Below are 12,249 nucleotides of genomic sequence, written 5' to 3'. Positions count from 1 at the left end.
TCCATAAAAGGTTGAAGACTGACTTGAGTTTTCATTAAGGAATTACATAGCTGAATTCCTTGGCGACCTTAAATTAATATATATCAGTCTTTTAAAAGTGATTTCCTTGTCACACCTGGTAGTTCCACCTAGTGGACAGAAGGAGACCAATAGCAAGAGAGGAATATCTGAGGCCAGGGATGATTGAGCCAGCCTGATTTGCATCAGATCATAGAGGGGCAAATGTTGGAGTCCATCCTCACCCATGAAGGGATTGTGTTGGATGTGAACCTGTTTATGGGTCTCAGCACTGTTGCAGAGTCAGGCCAGGAATCCTGCTCAGTTAGTTCCCAAAGGCATCCCAAATCATTTTTGGAAGAGAAATGATCAGGGAGTCAAGTCCATTAAAACTGGATCCTCTTTGGCTCTGTGACCTTGAGCTAGTTACTTAACCCCCATTGCCTGGCCCTTTTGCTCTGGAAACAATACATAGTATTGATTCTAATGCAGGAGGTAAGGGTTAAAAAAAAAGAGTTGTTCTGTGATAGACAAGAGATAAAAGGGTACCTGAATGTTGCTGTAAGGAGAAAGGAAAATAGTCCCCACCTGATCAATGTAAGCCACTGAACATCCCCTGGCAGGGTCACAGAACCCATTATAACTCCACCAGTCCATGGAGACACGTCTCTTCTCCCACTCAAGTCTTCTCTTCTTTGGGCTAAGCATCTCTAGTGCCCTCAATTGGTCCTTCAATTAAATATGTGTGTGCTCTAGTCTCTTCTCTGCTCATGACTCTCTATTGCCTACAGACTATCCTTGAGTGTTCTTGGTCTGTCATTAAACCTTAGCCATTCACATAAGGGCATCAGGCCTTTCAGATACTTCTGGCCATGCATTGTGTGTGCAGACAGCATGAGTCTACATTTGGTTCTCAGACTCACACTCTGTACTTTCCTTCCTCTGAACCGTTGTTTGGGCTATTTTCAGGATTTATACAGAACTTCTATATATGTTCTCATTTGGTCCCATAACACTTGGACTGAGAGATTATTTTACCCATTTAACAGATCAGGAGACTGAGACACAGATAGGGACTTGCTAGTAAGACACACAGCCAGTAACATTTTGAGACAGAATTTGAACATAGGTCTTTCTCCCTCTTAGGCTACAACTAGTCACTATGTCAGGTCAGGCACTGTATCCATTGATGCTGCCAAAACACCTTCCAAAAAGTCCTGCCATGGCCTTCATGCCCAGGAGAATGCTCACTGTTCCTTCATATTCTCCCCCCACTACAAAAGGTAGCTAGCTGACCTCAGATTTGTCACTGTCCTGGCCAGTGTCACTTGGCTTTACTGGATACAAATGGGAGGCTCACTCTTCCTCACAATAAACTTCCCAATGGAGACCCAGGGATGGAGTGCAAGCTCTACCAAAATAACAAGGAGAAAGGTCAAGGAAGCTGAAATATTTCTAACTTATGACTATCAATTTGGAAATTATTTTTAAGACAGCTGGCCATGGATGACCCAGGACAGAGGACTGACGATCCTCATGCATGTGCCCCAGAGATTGCTCTGGCATACATATCTCTCTCAGTGGCAAGGCCTTACTTCCAACTAGAGATAAGGAAAGGGCTCTCCTTGGGCCATGAAGACTCTGGGAAAATTATTCCCCATTAGTTTAGATTCCCAGCATAAAACCATATCTGAGCTTGAAGATCACCTTCAACATTCTCATTCTTATCTTATAGGGTAGGAAACACCTAAGGAAAAGGGAGAGGCCAAAGCAGGGGATTCCAGAATCTTCTGTAAAGGGTAGTAACTACTTCCTGTGGACAAATCATGTCCTAGGCACCAGAGATGTTATTGTGGGTTTGAAATCTCCAGACTTGAACCAGGTCTGACCTGACTCCCAGCCTGAGGCTCTTCCTTTTGTTCCCTGATACTAACTGATCTATTTCCACTCTCTGCCTTTCCTTTTCTTTTCTCTTCAGAATTAAAGTAATGTTTCCCTTTCTGAGCACAGTCTCCCTGTGGCCTGTCCCTAGTCTATCCACACCAACCTCTCCCAATATCCTTATCAAGCTGTCAAGGTAAGGAACACTAACTTCCGAAAGCCCAGGCCAAAGAATCATAAACTCTTGGTGGTTCTGCCAAGCTATAAAAGCCTCAAATCCAAGCCCAGGTGCTGGATGAAGGGGTCTGTCATCCCCAGTCCTGCTTGCCTCAGCCCAGAAAGACTGAGCACCCGGGGCTTGGACTCCATGTGAATGTCTTTGTCAGTCACAGGAACTGAAGTTGAACTTTTCCTAAGGCCTGGAGGAGATGAGATCTGCACCAGAGAAAGGGGGGAGCTTTGCTATTGAAATCACAGGTTCTTGGTGTCTGGCCTACAGCCTGCCAAGGTCTTAGACAGGCCACTTCCAAACCACTTATTTGGTTATAAGGTAAGAAAAAGAACCAACACAGTCATTTTCTGTCTATTCTCTGCACAGCGCCACTGTCCAAACCTACCATTGTCACCTCCAACATTACTGCAGTGGAGACCAAGGACTTCTCATTGACCTGCTATGCTACAGGCCAAATTCACGCTTACCAGTGGTTCATAAACGGAGTTGCCCCAGCTGGTAGCAGGATACAGCTGTCGCCAGATAAGAGGACACTCACTCTCAGCAGGCTCACAAGAAGAGATAACAAAGGGCCATATGAGTGTGAAATCCGGAATCCATTTTATAGCAATAGGAGTGATCCATTCACACTGGATGTTGCCTGTAAGTATATTGCTTCTTCCTATATGGTGCATGCTTATAGCCTGGTGGTGTGTTCCCAGAGGCCAGGCTAATTCAGTCCCTTCTCTGAGAACTAAAGAGCTAGGCTCTGAGGTTCCCAAACCCCTTCATCTTTAGGGAGCCCAGATTGGCCTTGTCATGTGTTCTGGTGGAGGGTGGCCATCCAGGGTGCTGAACTGGAGAAAGCCCTAAGATCTTCCAAGTTCAGATCCAAACTGTAAAAGTAGAGGAGGAGCTGTGAATTTACCAGCTCAAAGGAGCATCACAGTGGTCCCTGGTGATGGGTTACAGACTAGGAGATGCCCTTCTTTTCTGCCATAATCTAAATATGGAATCCTTCTTTTTCCCCCAGATGGCCCAGATATTGCCACAATTGACCATATAAGCGATCAGTTCGCAACGGGGATAAATGTTACCTTGAGCTGTGTTGCTGATTCTAACCCACCAGCACAATTCACTTGGTTACAGAATGGACAATCTGTCAGCAACTCAGCCTCATTTTCTATTATTACATCCCTGAATCATATTGGAAACTATACCTGTATTGCAACTAACTCATTTACTGGCTTGACGCGCACTGCAAAGAAGACTCTTATGATCTATGGTGAGTAGCTTGATTGGGCCCCCAACTTTGTGTTGGGCTCTCTCTTTCCCTGGCAGAAATAGACATGGAGAGAAATAGACATAAGTGGCATTCTGCCTCCGTGGTCCCATGGCACAATGCATTGTGGTAGAAGGAACCTTCTACTCAGAATCATGAAACTTGGATTTAATCATTCCTCCTCTGTCTATTATCTGTGTGGTAAGTGTGTCTCCTTTCACATCCTCAGCTTCTTCATCTGGAAAAGTGAATAATATTTGCTCTGTATATAATAGGATTTTATGTGGGGAAAGTACTTTTTACATGTTAGGCACAAAAACATGTGAATTGTCATCATCATCCTTGTGATTGATATTGTATTATTCTCTTCTGTCCCAGTAGCATACAACCTTCTTTTTCTCCCAACTTCTAGGACTGCAGGTTCAATGACTGCTCCATAATCTTTCCTTCCATCCCATTCCCTTGGTGCTATGGACCCACAGAATGTTTTTAATTCTTGGTTGGAGTATAAGCTATGGTCATGCAACAGGGCTGGCCTTGATCCTGTTTGGCAGGGATATTCTGGAGATGGAAAGGAGGATGTAAACTTTGTCTCCTTTCACACACAGAGATTCACCATTGCACCTATATTTTTCCTCTTTGTGGCATAAAAAGTCACATGAAAGTATGGCTGCTATGAAACCTGATTCTTATCCATGTAAAGGGATGATTGGCTTTAGCCTCCAGTAACTGGGTCCACAGTAGAATTCCTGATGCCCAATTAATTCACTGGTTTGACATTCCTACATATCGATGACAAAACCTTCAGTCTCATAATCACACTAATGGGCAGCAGGTTCATAGAGAGATCATCTCTGGCCTTAGTTTCCTTTTATTTCATGCAATTTTATTGTTACAAACCTTAGGGGTATCCCAACTTCCTCTCCTAGACTATAGGGATGTTCTGAATGGAGAGCAGCGGGGAGAGATAGAATTGTGAAGTGGGGAAGTGACATTGGGGAAGACAGACACCAACAGCATATACTTTAGAGGAGGGATGATTTTTCATTCGCCTCAATCTGTACATGAGGATGCCTAAAGCTCACATTTTAAATTATCATATAATTATCTGTTTGTCATTTTCTTTTGTTAACTATTTTCCAATTACCTTTTCCCCTGGTTCATGCAGCACCTGGGAATGTTGCAGGCTATGTATTTGACACCTGTGGTTGAAAAGAGCTTTTTCTTAATTTATTTTTTTTTCCAATTAACTAAAATCTATTTTCTGTCCCCCTTCTACATTCTACCACTAATGAAAACTAAAATCTTTGGGACAGGTATGAGTTGTGCCTGCCTGTAGCCATGAATTAATCTATTCCTAGGTGGACACCTGAGAAAGAGAGTTAGGAACTGAGGGAAATTGGGTGAAGGGGATATAGAGAAAGAGGGAATATAATAAAAGAAGAAAGACTCAGAGACAGTGCTTAAAAAGCCTTAATGTGTGCTCCTCTGATTCTAGTAGAGAGAGAGAAAAAGTAAACTACATATTTCCTCAATCTTTTATTGGAGGATCAAGGAATGGGGAATTGGAGGTAGCTAATGATCATGTAACATGGCATACGAGTTAACATTGGCTCAACTGACAACCATTAGATCAAGGAGGAGGAGTTTATTCAAACATGTGGCCTGGTATGGAATCTGGTCTGACAAGTGGGAACTAGGACCCTGTGGCAGCCTACCCAGGAATTCTTCTGACTTTTAGACTGTAGATTTGGAGAGTGGTCAGAATTAATCCAGTACCTATTAAATACAATGATCAAGAACTACTTGCCCATGAATCTGGTATATAAGAATATAGGTTGCACTATTGATATATTAATAATTGTTTCAAGATTAAAATACACCTATGATGCCACATGGACAATCAAGGAAAACAAATTCTGATGCTCAAAAAATATCTGTTGCAACATACACCCTGACTGCATCCCATTTCTGAAGTGAGGCAGCTGATTTCACAGGAAGTCTGTAGGTTTTTGTAGAAAGTGAGTAACCCATTATCATGGGTTTTCTGCAATCCTTGTTAGCCACTGCATTGATCAGAGGTCCCAAGTTTTTCAAAGTTCTTTGACTTCGGAACACTGTAGTTATTGTATAAATCACCCTCTTGGTTCTACTCACTTCATTCTGCATTAATTCAGAGGAATCTGAAGTTTCTGTTTTTGAACTCATTCTGTTCAGTGTTTCTTTGAGTGACTTGGGATCAAATGGAATAATATCTGTAAAGAGCTTGGTAAATCATGACCATTAATATTCTACTAATTCTTTTTTCCTTAATTTTTCTTTTGTATTTTTATTGTTGTACAAAACACTCCATTTGGGACATTGTAGTAAGAGCACATTTATACGTAACCAAATTCCAAAATAAAACCACAAATATACTAATATGAAAGGAAACTCCAATAGTTTTTTTCTCTGGAAGTGGATAACATTCCCTGTCATAAATCTGTCAGGATTGTCCCAGATTATTACATTACTGAGAGTAGCCAAGTTTTCACAGATGATCCTTGTACAATATTGCTGTTACTGTGTATAGTTCTACCAGATTTGAACCCAGGACCTCCCATCTCTAGTCCTAGTTCTCAATGCACTGAGCTACCCAGCTGCCCCTTGTTTATCGTTTCTTTTTTTATTAATTTAATTTTTTTTGGTTACAATAATCTCTTTATTTCCCTCCCTCCCCTCTACCTACCCTTCCCACAGCTGATGTGCAATTTCATTGGGTCTTACTTGTGTCCTTGATCAGAACCTATTTCCATGTTGTTGTTTGCACAAGGATGTTAATTTAGAGTCTACATCCCCAACCATATCCCTTCATCCCATGTATTCAAGCAGTTGTTTTTCTTGGGTGTTTTTACTCCCATAGTGTTTCCTCTGAATGTGGATAGTTTTTTTTTTCTCGTAGATTCCTCCAAGTTGTTCAGAATCACTGCTGACTGTTCTTTAATGCCCTTTGGGCATAGTTCCAAATTGCCCTCTAGAATGGTTGGATCAATTCACAACTCCATCAGCAATGCATTAATGCCCCAACTTTGCCACACCCCCACCAGCATTCATTACTTTGCTTTGCTGTGATATGAGCCAATCTGCTAGGTGTGAGTTGATAACTCAGAGTTGTTTTGATTTGCATTTCTCTGATTGTAAGTGATATAGAAAACTTTTTCATGTGCTTAATAATAGTTTTGATTTCTTCATATGGAAGATGCTTACTCATGTTCCTTGCCCATTTATCAATTGGAGAATGGCTTGATTTTTTGTACAATTGATTTAGCTCTTTATAAATTTGAGTAATTAGGCCTTTGTCAGAGGTTTTTGTAATGAAGATTTTTTCCCAATTTGTTGCTTCCATTATAATTTTGGATGCATAAGTTTTGTTTGTACAAAAACTTTTTAACTTGATGTAATCAAAATTATTGATTTTACATTTTGTGATTTTTTCTAGCTCTTACTTGGTTTTAAAGTCTTTCCTTTCCCAAAAATCTGACAAATATACTATTCTGTGTGCACCTAATTTACTTATAGTTTCCTTCTTTATATTCAGGTCATTCACCCATTCTGAGTTTACCTTGGTGTAGAGTGTGAGATGTTGATCTAAACCTAATCTCTCCCATACAGTCTTCCAATTTTGCCAGCAGTTTTTATCAAATAGTGGGTTTGGGTCCCCAAAACTGGGACCTTTGGACTTATCATAGACTGTCTTGCTGAGGTCATTTACCCCTAGTCTATTCCATTGATCCTACTTTCTGTCTCTTAGCCAGTACCAACTTGTTTTGATGACCCCTGCTTTATAATATAGTTTTATATCTATGACTGCAAGTGCTCCTTTCTTTGCATTTTTTTTTCATGATTTCCCTGGATATCTTTGATCGTTTGTTCTTCCAAATGAATTTTATGTTTTTTTTTCTAACTCATTAAAAATTTTTTTGGGGTATGGAACTAAATAAGTAAATTAATTTGGGCAGGATTGTCATTTTGATTATGTTATCTTATCCTACCCATGAGCAACCAATGATTTTCCAATTGTTTAGATCTATTTTTAATTGTGTGGAGAGTGTGTTTTAGTTGTGTTCATAAAGTTCCTGTGTTTATCTCAGCAGATAGATTCCTAAGTATTTTATATTGTCTAAGGTGATTTTAAATGGTATTTCTCTTTCTAATTCTTGCTGCTGAGATATGTTGGAGATATATAGAGAAATGTTGATGACTTATGTGGGTTTATTTTGTATCCTGCAACTTTGGTAAAGTTGTTGATTATTTCCACTAGCTTTTTGGTTGATTCTCTAGGATACTTAAGGTAGACCATCATATCATCTGCAAAGAGTGATAGCTTGGTCTCCTCATTGCCAATTTTAATACCTTCAATTTCTTTTGCTTCTCTAATTGCTACTGTTAGTGTTTCTAGTATAATGTTAAATAATAGAAGTGATAATGGGCATCCATGTTTCACTCCTGATCTTATTGGGAATGCTTCTAGTTTATCTCCATTGCAGATGATGTTGCTGATGATTTTAGATCTATACTGTTTTTTATTTTTAGGAAAGGCCCTTCTATCCTATACTTTCTAGTGTTTTCAATAGAAATGGGTGCTGTATTTTATCAAAGGCTTTTTCTGCATCTTTTGAGATAACCATGTGATTTTTATTGGTTTGCTTGTTAACATGGTCAGTTATGTGGATGGCTTTTGTTACCATGAAAATGTGGGTTCAAGACTGTGAATTGCCAGAACTGTAGAAATAATTTTAGTGTCTTGATTTTATATCAAAAATAAGTTGTTGCCATGGGAAAACCCCAAATATGAAATACCCAAGTCAATTGGGTTTTATAGAGATTTTAATTAAAATGAATGAAGGAATTAAGGGAAAGGAGAGACAGAGTAAGAGGAAATAGTAGGAAAAGGCCTAGGGCCTAGGCCAAATGGCCTAGGCCTTTCTCTTTAAGAGAGAAAACTAAGTCAGTCTTTTATCCACTCACCACAAGATTTTGTTCCAAGCAAGATTCCAACTAAGTTCAGAGACCCAGCTACTCCAACAAGTCTGAGATCCAACTAACTCCTAAGTTGAGAGAACAATCTCCTTTTAAAGAAAAATTTCTCTTATGTCAGCTCCCCTAAATTTTCACATCTACTAATCACAGTAGATGCTTTCCACAGGACTTACCATTCTTAATTCACATATTCTTTTGTTATCACCTTCTCTGAGTAGACTAAAACTTCACACCTCTTTTGTTATGCTTTCCTTTTGTAAGTTGCTTGACCTTTTACTGATTAATTTAACCTTTATAGGAACTTAGTACCTTTTTGTATTAGATCAAAAAATAGACCTAGCTTAAGGTTTTGGACTCACTGTAAGAATGAATTAGGGACTTTTTCATTGTTCCAGTAAGGAGTTTTACAACTTTATCTTCCCCTAAAGTATGCCTAAGTATGGGTGGAGTAATGTTAAAATTCCCAGTACATTCCTGATCAAGTACCTCCATTTTTAAATGGGGAATAGCCTTAACCAAATGTTCCAAGGTAGAGTCTGAGCAGTTTTAAGATTCATATTTTCCTAATATTGAACCATTTTTGCATTCCTGGTATGAATCCTACCTGGTCATAGTGAATAACCCTTGTGATGACTGGATGGAGTATTTTTGCTAGGATCCTATTTAAGAGTTTTGCATCTATATTCATTAGCGAGATTCATCTATATGTTTCTTTCTCTGTTTTTGACCTGCCTGGTTTTGGGATCAGTACCATATTTGTGTCGTAAAATGAATTTGGTAGAACTCCTTCTTTGCTTATTCTGCCAAATAGTTTGTATAATATTGGGATACTTTGTTTTTTGAATGTTTGATAGAATTCATTTGTGAATCCTTCTGGACCTGGGGATTTTACTTAGGAAATTATTTGATGGCTTGTTCAATATTTTTCTGATGTGGGGTTGTCTAGGTCACCAATTTCTTCCTCTGTTAGTCTAGGTAATTTATATTTTTCTAAGTATTCATCCATATCACCTAGATTGCCATATTTGCTGCCATATAATTGGGCATAATGATTCTTTTAATGATTGCCTTAATTTCCTCTTCATTAGAGGTGAGGTCTCCCTTTTCATCTTGGATGCTGTCAATTTGGTTTTCTTCTTTCCTTTTTTAAATTAGATGGTCTAGTACTTTGTGTATTTTGTTTTTTCAAAGTATCAGCTTCTAGTCTTATTTATTAAATCAACAGTTCTTTGACTTTCAATGTTACTAATTTCTCCTTTGATTTTTAGGATCTCTAATTTAGTCTTCATCTGAGGATTTTTAATTTGTTCACTTTCTAGTTTTTTTAATTTGCATGCCCAATTCATTGACCTTTGAACTCCCTAATTTGTTAATATATGAACTCAAGGATATAAATTTCCCCCTGAGTACTGCTTTGGCTGCATCCCATAGGTTTTGAAAGGATGTCTCATCATTGTCATTTTCTTCAATGAAATTAATTGTTTCTATGTTTTGTTCTTTGACTAACCAGTTTTGGAGACTCGTATTGTTTAATTTCCAATTAATTTTTGATTTACCTCTCCATGTACCCTTACTAATTATTATTTTCATTGCATTGTGATCTGAGAAGGTTGCATTTATTATTTCTGCTCTTTTGTACTTGTTTGCAATGTTTTTGTGCCCTAATACATAGTCAATTTTTGTGAATGTATCATGAGCTGCTGAAAAGAATGTGTATTCCTTTTTGTCCCTATTTATTTTTCTCCATATATCAACTAACTATAATTTTTCTAAGATTTCATTCACTTTTCTTACCTCTTTCTCATTTATTTTTTGTTTTGATTTATCTAGTTCAGATAGAGGAAGGTTCAGGTCTCCCACTAGTATAGTTTTCCTATCTATTTCATCCTTGAGCTCCACTAGTTTCTCCTTTAGAAATTTGGATACTATGACATTTGGTGCATATATGTTGAGTACTGATATTTCCTCGTTTTCTATACTGCCTTTCATCTGGATGTAATTACCTTCCCTATCTCTTTTAACTAGATTTATTTTTGCTTTGGCTTTGTCAGATATCATGATTGCGACTCCTGCCTTCTTTTTATCAGTTGATGCCCAATAGATTTGGCTCCATCCTCTTACTTTCACCCTATGTGTATCTATCTTCCTCATGTGTGTTTCTTGTAGACAGCATATGGTAGGGTTTTGGATTCTAATCCACTCTACTATTTGCTTGTGTTTTATGGATTTGTTCATTCCATTCACATTCAGAGTTATGATTACCAGATATATATTTCCCAACATTTTGCTTTCTACTTGTAGTTCTGCATTTTTTTCGTTCACTATTTCCTTCTATAATCTACTTTTAATCAGCCCTCCTAGTTTCCACCCTTCTTTCACTACCCTTTCTACACCATCCCTTCTTATTTCCCTCCTTATTTTTTGAAGTCTTTTAAAACTACCTCCCAACCCTCTCCATCCCTTATACTGCTTCCCTCCCCACCAGTCCATTTTGTAATATAAGAGATAATCTGTGTAAATATTTCTGGTTGTGGTAACTGCTTGTGACTAGAGAGCTGCTACTAGGGGACACCTGAGGTTGCCTAGTTATAATGGAGATAGATGAGAGATAAGGCTAGAGAGATAGATACTGCTAGAGGGGATTACTCTGGAGCTGCCTAAAGATCACTAAAGGCTAATAAATCAAACTATTTTCTACTCTCCACCCTTCACCTCCCAGTCTTCCACCTGAAGCCCTCCTGCTACCCTTTCCCCTCCCCTGTTCTTAGTCAGCCACCTTCTAAGTAACCCAGGGGAACTATGCGATTTCAGAGAAATATTCTTTACTCTTCTTTTCTCAGGTAAAGGGTTTATTGGTAACAAACAGAATGTGGATTGAGGTGAGAGGGATGAAGTTTGTCCCTAACCTACAAGGAGAATTAAGAAGGGTTTAGGAAATGTCAGTCTAGTCACAATTGTGACACAGAGACAGCCAGAGAGATGGAAGATAACTGTTAAATCTTCCTTCTCCAGTCAGATAATCTCTGCTTGAGTAATTCAAGTCCAGACACTTTCAAAAAACCACAAAGGTCTTTCTCTCTGCATAAGTCAGGAAAAGCCAGGCTCTCTTGATCAGGAATCCAGAGAAGAGATTTCTCTCTTGGTCAGTCACTCCCAGAGAGAACCCCAAAGTCCCAGTTTCTCTCCTCTGTCCAGGCTCCCAACTGCCTCCTCCTGGGAACATTCCTTTTGGAATCTTCACCTTGATTTTGCAGATCATGTCCCCAGTTTGATCTGCATGCTTGGCTTGTCCTGCAAATCCTCTCTTTCTTCATGCCTCTTCCACAATCCCCCCTTTTATTCTCCAAAAAATCAACTTGCATTTTTCAATGATACTTACACTTATTAATTCTATCTATCTATTCTTCACCCTGTGCTATCTTAAGTATTCCTCTAGCCACTCCCAAATAAAAAAATCCTAACTTAACTATTCTATCTACATAGATGTTAAGCTAAGAATCGTATAGGAAAATGGTTTAGGTAAGGGATTTACATGAATATAGTTTCACATAACAAATCCTGTAACATTTGTCAAATCAATCCAACAATTTCACTAACATTAAGAATATGCAAATGTCCTAATTCCTAATGTCTATACAGTCACTAAGAAAAGTTTACTATCATTAACAAATGCTAACCTACAATCATAATGCAATGTAAATTTTATACTTCAGAACTTCTATGTCTGCTTTCCTAAGACTTAAACAGATTCACTAGGCTGTCACTAATGTTAGTAGTTAGAATATTAATAAATTACTCAAATAAAGTTAGCTCATTAGTCAATAGTAATTTACATGTGTACATAGGATCCATACACATT

The 12,249-nt window shown here is 38.5% G+C and overlaps 1 protein-coding gene across 1 annotated transcript in view; it reads left to right on the top strand.

The window, feature by feature from the left end:
- The window catches only part of LOC103092368 (uncharacterized), a 1,666,349-nt gene that overhangs the window by 507,024 nt on the left and 1,147,076 nt on the right, over positions 1-12,249 (top strand). Inside the window, exons 50-51 of the mRNA XM_056825346.1 lie at positions 2,477-2,752; positions 3,123-3,374. Of these exons, the coding sequence (XP_056681324.1) occupies positions 2,477-2,752; positions 3,123-3,374 (528 nt within the window). The remainder of the gene's footprint in view (positions 1-2,476; positions 2,753-3,122; positions 3,375-12,249) is intronic.

The sequence above is a fragment of the Monodelphis domestica genome, chromosome 4 (genome assembly GCF_027887165.1).
Source record: "Monodelphis domestica isolate mMonDom1 chromosome 4, mMonDom1.pri, whole genome shotgun sequence".
In the NCBI taxonomy this organism is placed as follows: Eukaryota; Metazoa; Chordata; class Mammalia; order Didelphimorphia; family Didelphidae; genus Monodelphis; species Monodelphis domestica.
This window is presented reverse-complemented; position numbering and strand designations above follow the sequence as displayed.